Source organism: Brienomyrus brachyistius, chromosome 4 (genome assembly GCF_023856365.1).
Source record: "Brienomyrus brachyistius isolate T26 chromosome 4, BBRACH_0.4, whole genome shotgun sequence".
Taxonomy (NCBI): Eukaryota; Metazoa; Chordata; class Actinopteri; order Osteoglossiformes; family Mormyridae; genus Brienomyrus; species Brienomyrus brachyistius.
The window spans coordinates 12,601,277-12,615,942 of record NC_064536.1 but is presented as its reverse complement, the minus strand read 5'-3'; the positions used below and the strand labels follow the sequence as shown (position 1 = coordinate 12,615,942).

Below are 14,666 nucleotides of genomic sequence, written 5' to 3'. Positions count from 1 at the left end.
GCTTGTAATGTTTTAGCATTTCCCACTGAACTAAAGTGATGCTTTTAACATTAAAGCATTAAACATTAAAAGGATGTGCAGTATCTCAAACAAATATAACCATGTGACCTTCCTCCCCCCTGGGCTATGTTAGGTAGGACACTGATTTTGTGGACTTCCAATCAGAATATCTTGTCATAGAGCCCAGCAACATTTTTGTTCGACAATTCTTTGAGCTTGGCCCTGTCAATTCTGCCCACATACCGCAAGTTTATACATAAACACAGAGGGAAATTTCTCTAAAATCACTTACGTGAAACCCAGTCATCAGGGGTAAATTTTGACCTCGCTTGTGCTCACACTGATCGTAAGCAATCGAAGCTGTTAAACTTCTTCACACAGGGACTAAATAAAGCTATTATGAGATGCATATTGCCCCCTGCTGGACCTTAATCGCCCTGCAGGGTGAAAGTGGAGCCGGCTGTAGGCGTGACAGACTGGTGGTGTGGAACAGGCCAACGTGTAATTAAATGTTAAATGAGTGCCTTGTCACCTGGAGACAGGCGGTGGGTTTTTCTTTTTAAAAAGTACTCTCTTCCAGAAAGCGGCCATTTACTCTTCAATTGTCAGTCGCGATGTGACCGTGCCATTAGTTTAATTTAGATGCGCAATGCGATTTGACTAAACAAAATTGCAAACAGTACTCTAACGGGGATTTAAAGATTTTATTTTGTCTCATTTCCTTTATATCACAAAGAGGTTCTTCTGAAACGCAGACTAAAATCCTTCTGTATATAAACTGTACACAAAAGCAAGGCACTATACATGGTTTAAACGCACAAGGAAATTTTAATTCCATGCCTTTAAATTACAAATTGGATCTTAGCACCTGTAAGCAGAGGGTCACAGACACGTCAGAATGCAAAATAAAAAAAAGTAAATCCTTGGCATGAATATATTTTTTTTCTCCATTGCTTCCATTTAAGAGTCAACAGAAAATTAACATTCCTATCAACATATGACACAACATATGACCCCTCAGTATGAACACATCTGTTTTTTCCTTCATTATTAGGTGTTTACATAAATACAAATTATTTATATATTGCACAAACACACAAAAGAAAATGCTTTGGATAGACAGGCTGTACGTGACTGGTTTGTTTGTTACTCGGGGGTATATGGTAGATGGTACTGGTCAGTGAAAAGGACATGTGCATGTTTTAAAAGCAGCTTCTTGACAGCCCCTGGAAAAAAGCGTCTCTAAAACACTGGGAACCCTTCTACAAAGACATAAAATTGAAAAAGAAGAACACCCAAAAAAGCCCCCGGGGAACAGATGCCCATGTCTCCAACTGCTTCCTGGAGGTTTGACCGATTCTGTTCCATGCCCATTCAGCACTTGCGATTCCCTTCGTGCCTTCCGGTGGGAGGTTGGATCGACGCCAGCGGCCGGCTGGTGAGCTCCTCCCCTCTTCGACTGCACCCTGACCACCGCAGACTGCATTCTCTCTAAAACAGACCCTTGGTCTTCTTCACGTTCACTTGCTTCCATCCAGGCAATCCTTCAAATTCATCTCGGCTCATCCCCAGAGCTCTCTGCCAAAATAAGCGCTTCAGTTAATCACAGCCTTAGCAGCAGAAGTCCAGAGGAGCCAACATCGGAGTCATCAGAGAGGGTGACCGGATAATCGATGTCAGGTAGGACACTTCCAGCTAGGATACGGTTTGTAAAGTACCATTTCACTTTAAAAGACCTTCATTTCACTTTAGCACTGAGTTCTTGCTGAGTGCTGACTGGTCAGTCTCCTATAAGTCATTTGGTTTTCAAGTAGCTTGTAAAACTAGAAGTAGCTCATAGTTTCCCCCCTGACATTGACTAGGTGCCAGTCCTAGACTCACCTGAATCTGCATGTTGCACTAAATGGGCGCCTAACTTTTATGTATATTCAAGTGATTCAACAGGTTTGAATGATCAAAGTAGTATTTCGAATCACCTGCTTTCAAATATATTTTGTGTTGGTACCGCAGCACACCCAAAACCTGGTCAAATCTCGGATTGTGAGTAATTTGGTTTTTAATAAATTTTGACTTGATAAATGAGCAAGGTCTTGCAATACGATTATTATGTATATGCTTTGTCTGCCTAGCGTCATGTAATCACTCGTATAGTCAAAATTTTGTAGAAAAGCACCACCTAATAAGGGTGCAGCAGTGCGAGCGATGAATCTGTTTAACGACAATGCAATGTCACATTTCCATGAAATCGAAAAGGAGGCAAAAGCAGCTGTCATTGGATACGTTCCTTGTTAAACTCGCTGAAAAAGTAAAAGATTCCAGTGAGCCAACAGATAGCAGTGATTCCGTTAGTTATAGTGAACGTTGCTCTACAAAATAACCCTCCTCTTCTCCTCTCTTTCGTCTCCCTCACACTATCCATGATTCTTTTCAAAGGTAAAGTGCAGGTTAATTTGTTTTATGTATTTTTACTTTCTATTTTGTATTAATCATTTTTACATTAATATTTTTGGTTTGTGGAATGAATCATCTGAGTTTCCATTATTTCTAATGGGAAAATTCGCTTTGATATATGAGTGCTTTGGATTACGAGCATGTTTCCGGAACGAATTATGCTTGCAATCCAAGGTTTTACTGTACACAGAAATGCCTGTACAGAGATGCCATATTTAAAAACACAAATATACTTCAGTGGTTATCAGGATTCCAGTATCAAGCAAGAGTCTGCTGTTAACTTCAGTACGAGTATTTATCCACTGCTGACATGGAGATGAGGTTAAATTACCAGTATAAAGGCAGATAGATCCTGCAGAGCATCTAATAAATATGAAGCAAATAAATACAGACATATATACAAAAATTAAATATATTAAGTGACACAGTGGGTAGCACTGTAACTTCAAACCTCTAAAGCCTGCAAAGAGGTACATTGGTTTTTTCTTGCAGACCAAGAAATGTTATTAGGTGAACAGGTGTCTCTAAATTGTCCATTGTGTGTGTGCATGTGTTTGTGTGGGTTATGTTTATGTTACATTTTGGGGACCAAATGTCTCCCACAATATAATAAAATCCTCTTATTTTGATTATGTGTGCCCATTTTCTGGGTCCCCACAAATATCTGTGAATGCAATAAAAAAAGTATTTTGTTTGGTTACTTATGGTTAAGGTTAGGGCTGGGTAGGGGTTAAGGTCATCATGTTGCGATTAGATTTCTCCCCATAGAAATGAATGGAGAGTCCCCACAAAGATATAATTACGAACATGTGGTGTGTGTGTGTGTGTGCCCTGTGATGGAGAGACATTCCATCCAGGGTGTATCCTGCCTTGTGTCCTGTTCTTCAAACTCACCGTCTCTCTGTAATGGGTGAGTAATTTGGAAGATGGACGAACAACAAATGTGATTAAATAAACAGAACACATACTTCGCTGTATTATGCATTTTAAGTTAAATGGTCACAAATGGGGGAAAAAAAAACCGAACATTATCATGCTTGTGCTGATAGTGAAAGAATAAATGTGAATTAAAGTTAAACATAAACCAAAAAAAAAAAACCACATTGGCGTAAAGATCCCTTGTGAGAGTCCATGTAGTGACAGGGAGTGAGAGTCATAGCTGCACGCAGAACATCAGAGGGCCATGTGCATTAGGGAAGCCTGTGCATTAGGGTGGGGACATAAGCAGGGGGTGTCAGGGGGGAGGGGGGCGGCAGAGAGGCAAGGGGGCCTGGCAATGCTGGAATGGGACTCACCCGTTCAGGAGCCCCTATATCCTGGAAGGCGGAGCTTAGAGTTAAACCACGTCTCAGCGCTCAGAACACAAAACAGCATTTTTGGTGACCAAAGGAGAGCAATGTCATAAAGAGCCCTTTGTAAAGTCAGCCCCCTCCCAAGCCCGCTCACTCAGTCGTACTGAGGGTGGATTTATCTCCCCTTTGGCCCTCGTTGGCTTTGGGGAATCAAGACACGGAAGAGCTGGGTGTCAACAGGAAGTGGTCACCCAGGAAACACTAGGAGTCGTCATGAACATGGTAAAGGTGCATGATCAAGCTCTGCTCTGACTAGCCTTTAAAGTCACTACTGCCCTGGGCAGTTACTAATATCTGCTCCAGTCAGATGCGTAATTAAGCTGGAGGACACATATTTAGAAAGTACACCCCTAGTTGCTACAGTAATATGAGCCTGAAATCTTCAATAGCTATTAACTAATACCCTTAAGTCTTCTTTCGTAATTTTTTATTTTTTTTTTTTTGGGGGGGGGGGGGGGGATTGGGTTGTTTAATGCTCGCCCTTTCTCATTCTTGGATGTGATGCAAACTTGGAAGGGAATTTTAGATAGATTTAGATAGACGGATTTAAGAGCTTCTCAAAGAATTCATATATAGCAAGGCTGCCACTGACTAACCCAAATACAGACTAGTACATCACAGTGGGAAAGTCAGATTTTATTTCCACCCTGAGTTTTTAATCTAAAAAACAAAACATGTTCCTCCTCATAGAGAGGGAGGGGGTGCATCCTCACCTCAAAGTCCTCATCTGACAGGTAGATCTCCAAGCGCAGTGGGTCCACCCCCTCTGGAAGGGGTCGTGCCAAGAGTTCCTCCAGCGGGTAGCAACTCTTGGACAACCGTGCCAGCACCTCCTCGACTAGGATGATCTGGTTGCATACCTCAGCTTCCTGGAGCATGGTGAGGGTATAGGTGGTGAACAGGAGGTTGGTGGGTGAGTCATACACATGTATATATCTCATGGCATCGATTCCCAGGAAGCCATTTTTCAAACACGTCATTAAAATGGTCTCCCAATTTAAGCTTTCATGGTGGGGGTGTGTGGCTCAGGGGTTTAAGCTTCTCTGCCTGTGATCGGAAGGTCATCAGTTTGAATCCCATCCTTGGCACAGTAGTCATGTGTCTACCCCCCCCCCCCCACAAATACCAAATAAATTGCTGACCCTGTGCTTTGACCCCAAGCTTTATTCTCGACTGTATGTCTGCTTGCATCAGAAGTCGTGCACTTTCACACTAAGTAGTGCACCAAAATATTACAGTGTCTAAAAGTGATAGCGTCCATTGCTTAGTGAACAAAAAGATCCCAGATGGCTCCCTACATCCAGTCAAAATACAAAGTGTGCGAACACTGTATACTTTTCAATCCCACAATCCTAGACGTGACTTTTGAGGTTTGTTCGGTACTTGTCATGCAGGACATTCATCAGTAAAGTTCGAAGTGTCCGGAAGATGTGCGCAGTTTTGTACACGTGCACTGAGGAATCACACTAAGTGTCCTTTGAAGATGTGTATTTTTTGCTAATTTAAGTGGAAGGTGGGTTTCAGATGCAGTCTGTGTTTGTGTGTGTAGGGGATATGTGAAAACTAAAGAATTCCAATGTACCAGTACTTGTGGAAATGGTAAATTAAACATCATATAGAAACACATGCACCTTGAATACGTGCAGTGCTGGCTTGCCTGTGCGGCTGCCTGATGAAGAGAGGGGGCCAGTGGCAGCCAGGGGGCGCCAGAGAGAGCTCACCCGCTCTGTGATCTCAGCGATGTCCTCCCGATGCTCCCAACTGGGGAACATGTTGGTAAAGGTGAGGGGCTCCAGGCCAGCGTGGATCAGGTACGACTTCTGCGGCTTCTTCTCATTCTTCTCTGTTGAGGGGGAGATTTTTTGCTGATGACACGTGTGCAGAATCCCATCCTCACAAACCAAACCAGGAAGCCACCCCATTGATACAATCTAATCCCTTTAAGAGGCCTTCAGCTTTCTGGTAAAAGAAACAAAGTCCAGGCTTCAATTGGTGAAACCAGACCACAGCAGACCTTTGCAGTACTGCAGCACCGTTTCCATGGCGCACTTTCTGTCTGCGTCCCACCGGATGCGGGCGGAGCCTGTGTTCTCGCAGTCCTGGGGCCACCAGCCCTGCCACAAGTACACCTCGTGGAAGTTGTCCACCAGGAAGAGGGCTGCGTCACAGAAACGGCATGTATGGTCAGAACAGGAAGTGACATCACATTGTGCGTCTGTTGCAGACAGGAGCAGGGGGAGATGGGGCACCTGGCTGGGAGGCGGCATACAGGTCCTCTTGCAGGAAGGGCAGCGAGCTGACCAGCTCAGCCACCCTGGAGGGGTAGAAGAACTCCTCTGCCAGAAACTCCCCCGACGAGCTGGTCAACTGGAAGAGCCGTGGAGTGAAGTTGAACTTCCCAGGATCTGGGACCAGAAATGAAACCGGTTACTATTGCTTATGCAGTGTCACTGCTTGTATGTGTCATATATACAATAGAGACATAAATGCTACCTGTTAATTAATTGTGACCACTAGATGGCAGTGATCACATTATTTCGCACATTTAAGAATGGATTGTGATGATTCATCAGTATTATGTAAGTGTAGGACAAATCACAATACAGTGATAATCTAACTTTACCTGGCCTATCCAGTATGGAGTTGCCAGATGAAAGAACTGTTCACTTAATTTTGAGAACAATAAATTCACTGATATGTGTTTGTGTTCGACGGGACTCAATCTGGACTCAAGGACCTGTACCCCTGGAAAGCCAGTACATACCACAGCACCCAGGTTACCTTGCAGCATGCAGTCGTAGGCCTTCCTATCCCTCCTTCCCACCGCCTCCCAGAATCCCGTGGGCTCCGCCCCCTCGTCGCACTCGTGAATGGTCACTTTGCTGCTGCTGTGCAGGCCCGCCTCCAGGGGGCACCTGTGCAGACGGAGGTCACGAGCTGCGGTTACCGGTGAGGGTCACTATTGCGGTGCAGGTTTCAGACCTTCTGGTCCTCCAGGAGGACACTAAGTACAGCTTCTATAAGGTTTACTTAACTTAAGACTTAGACAGCAACGCTCTCCATTTAAGAAGGCCTACCACCACTTCCATGTCATCAACACTGATTATGTGGTAAGATGCCCAGTGAGAGAGTGGAATCAGTATGAATCTTCTTTCTTAGTGCAAACCAGAATGTAAAGCCAGGAGAACTGAGAACCTCCAAGAAACATACCGGCTTCCTTTGTTACGAATCAAACGCACTGCGACGCACATATCCCGAGAACCCCGCCCAGAAGCCTCCCCATTGGCCCAGACTCACTGCTCTTTGATCCGATTGGCCGCCGTCCGGCCTACTTGGCGCGTGTGTGGCTGGGCCTTGCAGCCGTGCCACAGGTAGATGACTGCCTGGTTGACGCTGAGGAGGATCATAGAAGCCCGGGAGCGGAGGCTGCTGCAGTGGCAGGGCACCTCCAGCAGATGGCCCTCCACCGGCACCTCGCCGCGGACGCAGTACAGGCGCCACTCACCTGGACTCGCATGGAGGGTGGTGATTAGACGCATGTGCAGACATGCACACACACGCAAGCGCGTCACGCTCACAGGCGGCGCCGGTGCTTACTCTGCGTGTTCTCCTCCTCCTCCTCCCTCTTCCCCGAGTGCACAATCATCCCGCCGCTGAAGCACTGCAGGAAGCACGGCAGCTCCTTCCCCTGCTGCACCTGCACCTGTAGAGGGACACACAGCCACGGAGGTAACCTCACCTGTCGCCGGGAGGTTGTTGGTTCTCTCATGAATTTCTCTATATAAATATCTGGCTTGAATGAATAAAATTACCTACTGGGTTAAAACTGCCTATTATGAAACACCATTAAGATTTTATAATAAATAGCAAAAAAAAAGTATATATACATTTTGAAAAACAGTAAATGAAATGATGAACGATCATAATAACAAAGGTATATGCGCACCCACAGACGCATATGGCCACACTAAAATAATGCCAGATTCCCTCGAATATGCTCCTGTTAATTATGTGGTATGAGTCAACACAACACAGACTGCACAGTTACACCACTCATTTTTGTTTAAAATAGAGGTTCCCAACATTTTAATGACCATGGATTTGTTTATGGTTTAAAAGTTCACGCACCAGTAAAACTTCAGTAAAGGGGAGAGAGGGGTGGGAGGGGAAGATTTAATAAGTTTAGCCGTTTTCCTTTTTTTCAGATTTCATGGGGGGTCTTTTAAAACGCTGTGGCTTGAAGATGATTTATTTTTGGAAACTGGCCAACCCCTCCGCCACACCCTCAATGTTCCGGCCTGGTGGAATCCTGGTTATGGACCTGAGATTAGGAACCACTGGGGTGAGAAGTCGGGGGGGGAGGGGGGGGGCAGCTTACCTGGGCGCCGCGCTCCTGGTCCAGCTCCACAGTCATCAGAGCCGATGTGCCCTTCTCGCTCACCGTGGAGTGCCGACCCTGCCAGAAGAAGTAGCAGCACTTCTCCTTGCCAGTCCCACCCACACGGATCTGCTCGGGGTTCTGCCTCCTGCCCACTGCAGACACACATCACGCCAGGAAATGTGTCACTGCCTCTACTGCGGACACACATCTCGCAGGAAGCGTGTCTCTCTGCTCCTGCCTCTACTGCAGACCCACATCACGCCAGGAAATGTGTCACTGCCTCTACTGCGGACACACATCTCGCCAGGAAGCATGTCTCTCTGCTCCTGCCTCTACTGCAGACCCACATGATGCCAGGAAATGTGTCACTGCCTCTACTTCGGACACACATCTCGCAGGAAGCGTGTCTCTCTGCTCCTGCCTCTACTGCAGACCCACATCACGCCAGGAAATGTGTCACTGCCTCTACTGCGGACACACATCTCGCCAGGAAACGTGTCTCTCTGCTCCTGCCTCTACTGCAGACCCACATCATGCCAGGAAATGTGTCACTGCCTTTACTTCGGACACACATCTCGCAGGAAGCGTGTCTCTCTGCTCCTGCCTCTACTTCAGACACACATCCCGACAGGCAGTGTGTGACTGTCTGTACTGCAGACTACATTTCACCAGGAAACATGTCACTGCCTCTACTGAAGACTACATTTCACCAGGAAGCCTGTCACTTGGCTCCTGCCTCTAATGCAGACACACATCCTGCCAGGAAATGTGTCACTGCCTGCAGACTACATTTCACCAGGAAGTGTGTCACTGCCTCTACTGCAGACTACATTTCACCAGGAAGTGTGTCACTGCCTCTACTGCAGACTACATTTCACCAGGAAGTGTGTCACTGCCTGTACTGCAGACACACATCATACATGGAAGTGTGCAACTCTGCTTCTGCCTGAACTAAAGCCACACATCACAGGAGGAAGCGTGTAACTCTGTTCCTGCCTCTGCTGCAGTTACCATCCCCAACACTGAACTGTCAGCACTCACAAACTGGACATCTGGTTATTAAAACAGGGTTATCACTTAAAAAAAGATATAAACCTGACAAAAGGTGATGTTCATGCAATGATGTGCTAATCACATTATTTCTATCTCTAATCTCCCTTTTGCTTGCACAATTATCTTCTTCTAAAACGAGGGCATCACCCCCAGTGTAGTACCAATTTCTTAAAACACAGCATCCTCAGGACACACAAAACGATTCATCGGCCCTTCAGGATAAAAGTAAAACCTTATTATCCATAATTAATGGCAGAGCTGCCATGATGGAGATGTGATGGGGTGAAGGAGGTTAGCATGTGAGTTAGAAGAGGGTGGGGCTAGACTGTCATTGGCGGGGGTTGTGAAGTAGTAGGCGGAGCTACAGGAGATGGGGCAGCGGAGTGGTAGACGAGGGGTGGCACTGACCTGCTGCGCTCACCATGTACCGCCACTTGACCACGTACGCGTCGCCCTCGTGGAACTGGCCGATGCTCTGTCGGGGCAGCCGGCTGTAGTCGAACTCCAGGATGTGCCAGACATCCACGCCCAGCGTGCTGATCTCGAAGCGCCGGTGGTCGTCACCCTCCAGCAGGCCGTAGCCCCTGCCCACGTCCACGCCCTCCAGCATCATGCTGACCGGTGTCTGCAGCACGGGCAGCATCAGTGATGCGTTGTACGGCTGGCACGTGTAGCCCCGCTGCTCCTAGGACGGCAGAAAGACGAGGAGCACAGGCAGGGTATAAAACACGCACGCACGCATGCTGCATTACACCTGGTGCTCGAAATTGGCATCCCTGCTGTGGTCGTGAAGCAAACTGGACGGCATCCAGCACGTTTAGACGTTTCCGTGACACTGCGGTTGTCATCATGCCAAGGAATTAGCAGATATCATCAAGCCGTGCATGGCCCCTGAGATGCCTACACCTCACCCACAGACACAAACACGGACTTTTGTTTTGTTGACAGAATGCTCCATGAAATTAACTCCATTTTGCAGCCTGCAACATTTAAAACTGAGGGAAAACAGGGCATGTATACCTGAGAACACCTGGGACATGAAACGTCAGCCCCAAGGGATTGTGGGTGTTGTGTCATAGGATTAACGGGGCATCATTGGGTCACAGACTTGGATGTGAAAGTTGTCAGTTTTGGCCCAAGGAGGGGGCCTGCTGTTTTACCGGGGTTCGTAACCAGGCAAAAATGCTTAAGGGAGTTTATGCACATGCTATTTTGGACATACCAATGGAAAAAGCACACAGAGACATATGGGAAATTAACTCAGGATATAAAAGGACACATTGTCTGTAAAACTAGGAACGGGTGATGGATGTGTTTGTGTTTGGCTCATAAAGAGGTGTAAAAGACAAAGTGCTCAGGCGTCACACAAAAATGCCGTACCTTCTGCTCGCTGACTTGCTCATTGTCGTTCTGCTGTGCTGGTTTCTTAGATTCCTTCCAGTCCAGGAACTTCTCCTTGAACAGGATGGTTTCGTTGTGCTCCGTGAGCCGGCCAAAGACCGCCCAGTCAGGCCGCCCCTGGCCTTTCCTACGTGACGGAACACACAAAACATCAGGCCTCCTGACCAGGCGAGAGCTCCTCACGAGCTCTTCCAGGGGTTCTGTCTGGAGAAGGGCCTTGTTTGGTTCGAGGCATTGCGATTGGTCTACGGTTCAGAGTTGGGATGTTTGCTACACACTCGCCTGTGTTTATGCATACCAACAGCTTTACGTCAAGCGCGAAACATCCGGACAGGTGGGAACGAGAATCTGGAAGAGAGCTGGCTTCCAGACTAAGGCTACAGCAGTTTGGGTTTGCGGGATAGTAAATATTTTCACATTTTTTAATAAAACAAAAAATCCATGGTTTATCAGGTTGGATCTGTGTAAAAGGCCACACTCTTTAAATATTATGTGGTGTGACCACAGGCTGGTCCAGGCTGGAGGTGCAACGTGTTGTGTAATATGGGTGAGACAGGCAGTGCAGGTCATCTAGTCTTCAGTGAACCTATGGTAGATATCATATGTCTACGCACCCTTGAGGTCATCACGTGCTCTGCATGTAGACAAGAGCCCTTGTCTTAACCAATGGGGTAGGAGATTGCCTTTTTAAGGGGAGCTGCAGAAATATATAATACCTGACAATTTTCGGGTTCACTTCTTTAGAACGGGGATATTTCTTTGCTGTCAACTACAGGGCGCCCTGCCTTAATAAAATCAATTTTATCTTACTCTTCATGTCAGGGAAATTTACTTCATGCCTAGTGCCAAGATGAGCTTAGAGAAAGGGAAGCACGTCTAGGTTTTTACTTCCACAAACCCAACTAAAGACTGGCTGAAACAGAAAGTTCAATGGCTTCGAATGGCCCAGTCAAACCCTCTGGCCTATAAAATATATTACGGAGACATATCCAAATACATTTATTGCATTAATCAAAGCAAAAGGTGCTTCAACAAAGTATGACTTAAAGGGCGTGCATACTTATTAAGTCAAGGCATTCGAAGTTGTTTTAGAAAATACTTTTCCTAAAAATGATAAGCGGATTATTGACGATATTGACATACATTGTTTTTTATTCTCTCCCGTTTGTTTTGAGGTTAGAAATAACTCAAGTGGCCCACTTGAGATGAAGACTGCCTAGCCAGTAGCTCCCAGGTTACGTAAGTTTGAGACCTCTGGCGTACATGATGTTATTAAATGCAAATGCAAAAACTCACAGAATGGCGTGGTATCATGGTTTGTCTTCATTCCGGTCTTTACATCAATAAAAGCTTAAGTATCATTAAGACTGTGTAGAGCTTATCCACACACAGCATGTATAAAGGGGCGTGAAATCAAACCGATACTTGAGATCATTTGTTCCGACAGCTGATGGGTTTCTAAAGATGCTGTAGGTTTTTGGCTAAATACTTTTCAACAGGACTAATCGATTTTTAGTGTGTCACACTGATTTGTAATTGGATGCTGTACCTATTTATGCTGTTGTTGTGTTGTCTTTTTAAAACAGCTTATATATATATAGGTCGTGTTGACTGCAGTCTGCAATCCACAATAAAGCCAATCTACTCTAATCTCATGTGGGTTTTTTTTTTATTTTATTTGACGCTTTTATTCAAAATAACTAACAGTAAAAGAGTTATAATCTATTCATGCTGCTGGGGATTTGAACCCATGACCTTATCATCATTAGCACAATATTGTATATCTCTACATGCCGAGCTACAGCTAACAAGAATACGGGCAGTGGGGGTGGGGGGGGGGCGCTGAAGGACCCCAGGGAGGCCAGATCTTGCCTGGGTATGAGCGCATTGCAGCCGCTTGGGTCCAGAGGGTTGATGTCACAGTTGGTGTAGTCGAAGGTGCCGTTCCACAGGTGCTTGGCCAGCTGGAAGGCCACCTTCCTCTGCGCTAGCGTCACCTCCTTTCCGTGCCACACGTAGACCTCGCTGCCGAAGTCAAACACCAGAACCTGCGAGGACAGAGAGGTCAGCCGTAAATCACAGAGGGACATTCTGGGATACATATGTTTGTCTTTTAGCTACATTCCTGAATTGATTTCCATTAAAGGTTCGCCTAAATACATCATAGATGCCTTTAACTAGATATGCAGTTAAAATACAGATACATAATACAGGAATAACAGAACTAACAAAGGCAGCCTTGCATGAATGGAAAAATAAGGACGTACTGTACGTTTCAGATATGCTGGGAAATGCTCGAGTGACTGACCTCTTTGGAGTCCAGCAGAGAGTATTTCGGAGCCTTTCCCCAGAAGTCATCATCAGGGACCAGCTTGTCGTCCACCAAGCGATATGTGCAGTTGGTCTCCACTATGGCGCTTTCGTATAGCTCGTCTTCCTCAGGGGGTCCAGTCGCTTCAGTGGGTGTAAATGCAGCAGACAGAGTCGTTACACCCAGAGGCACATTACCATGGTCAGATACCTCCCTATTATTTTCTACGATAGTGCAGTTGTCGACCGGGACATGGGTGGGGGGTGGGGTGGGTGGTAAAAGTTGTCCACTGCGGGGGAAAGGTTAAGCTTTAAGGACACTTTTAGCAGAGACTTCTGGGCTTCAGACCAAGTAAGCCCATGCATTACAGCACCCCTGGTTACGTGTAATGATGTGCTGCCTCTCTACTTTCTTGTAAGAAGGTCATTTTAATCGTTAACAGTCAGGCTCCTCCAAAAAGCCGTTTATAAAAGCAAGAATTGCATGCTTCTCTTGGGACAGAAACTCCCAGAAGACGACAATAAGAAATGACTGCAGCAAATCACCATGACACAGATACAGAGGGACACAGATAGATGCACAAATAGACAGACACGGCTAAACATGCATAGAATGAGACAGACACTGTCAAACGCACAGATAGGCACACACAGAGAAAGGGAAGGCCACAGCCAAATGCACACAGAAAGACACAGACACGACCAAACGCACACAGAAAGACACAGACATGACCAAACGCCCACAGAAAGACACAGACACGACCAAACGCACACAGAAAGACACAGACACGACCAAATGCACACAGAAAGACACAGGCAGACACACAGGGAGACAGACAGGGTGAAAGGCAGACACAGAAACACTCTTTATTTTATATGTATTCTTTGTAGAGATTTCAACTTTTAGTCAATCAACCCCAAAACTAATAAAATTAGTAGAACAGACTGAAAAGTGATCTTTGGTCTTGTGTGAATATTTCCCTAAATATAAAAATACAATAATCCTGATGAAAATATGTACAGAAACACAAACTCACACATACACACGCACACACCACTGTGAATCAGGGTCCCCCTTACGTTGGTAACTGTCCTGTCCCCCGAGAATGTTCCAGAACTCGTTGAGCACATGAGCCTGGCTCTCAGCGTTCTCCTCGATGGTCTGCACTTGGTCTGCTCGGCAGCCCAGGTCATGCTTAGTCTGGATGAACATGGCCAGTTCAGCAGCCTGATGAGCAATATTTTTTTAAAAAAGGGCAAAGATTAAAAATGCAGAAATACTGCTCCAGCATATAGCACATGCACTAAACGCCATGAGAAACGACATGTGCTGAAATAACCTTCAAAGTGATTCGGGGCATTGTGCCTTACTGCTAAAGGCTCATAATAAAGTTAATAGTACCCTATTTTTTACCCTTTATGCCCAGTTATGTTGAGGTGTCCTGTGACTTTTTTACAGGAAGTCATACGTGTATTTTTATAGATAAAATTATAAAATATTTCACAGGGAAGTATTTGTGGTACTCCTGCTGCAAGAGGAACACCTGCTGCTGGTGAGAGATGTCACAATCCTGCTCTGATCAACAAGCAATCGTTAGTCAAAATGCAGAAGAAATAAAGGTCGAGAGCAACATGCAAGGTGTTCTGCAACCTCTGTAAATGCAAGACGCCACCACTAACGCTAAGAACAATCCTTCACAAAAAAAAAAAAACTCACT

The 14,666-nt window shown here is 45.8% G+C and overlaps 1 protein-coding gene across 12 annotated transcripts in view; it reads right to left on the bottom strand.

The window, feature by feature from the left end:
* Nucleotides 1-690: 690 nt before the first annotated feature.
* The window catches only part of LOC125739825 (supervillin-like), a 65,329-nt gene continuing 51,353 nt past the window's right edge, over nt 691-14,666 (bottom strand). For 8 of the 12 annotated variants that reach the window (XM_049010295.1, XM_049010291.1, XM_049010286.1 and 5 more), the window contains 15 exons: nt 14,029-14,176; nt 12,947-13,092; nt 12,511-12,686; nt 10,618-10,765; nt 9,646-9,922; nt 8,182-8,336; nt 7,401-7,506; nt 7,101-7,308; nt 6,585-6,718; nt 6,053-6,208; nt 5,818-5,961; nt 5,525-5,646; nt 4,517-4,672; nt 3,747-3,767; nt 691-1,578 (listed from right to left, as the gene is read on the bottom strand). In XM_049010295.1, coding sequence (XP_048866252.1) covers nt 1,492-1,578; nt 3,747-3,767; nt 4,517-4,672; nt 5,525-5,646; nt 5,818-5,961; nt 6,053-6,208; nt 6,585-6,718; nt 7,101-7,308; nt 7,401-7,506; nt 8,182-8,336; nt 9,646-9,922; nt 10,618-10,765; nt 12,511-12,686; nt 12,947-13,092; nt 14,029-14,176 — 2,184 coding nt within the window. In that variant the 3' untranslated portion in view covers nt 691-1,491. Of the gene's footprint in view, nt 1,579-3,746; nt 3,768-4,516; nt 4,673-5,460; nt 5,647-5,817; nt 5,962-6,052; nt 6,209-6,584; nt 6,719-7,100; nt 7,309-7,400; nt 7,507-8,181; nt 8,337-9,645; nt 9,923-10,617; nt 10,766-12,510; nt 12,687-12,946; nt 13,093-14,028; nt 14,177-14,666 lie in introns of those variants that run through there. The other 4 variants (XM_049010298.1, XM_049010287.1, XM_049010297.1 and 1 more) reach the window with 2 other exon arrangements.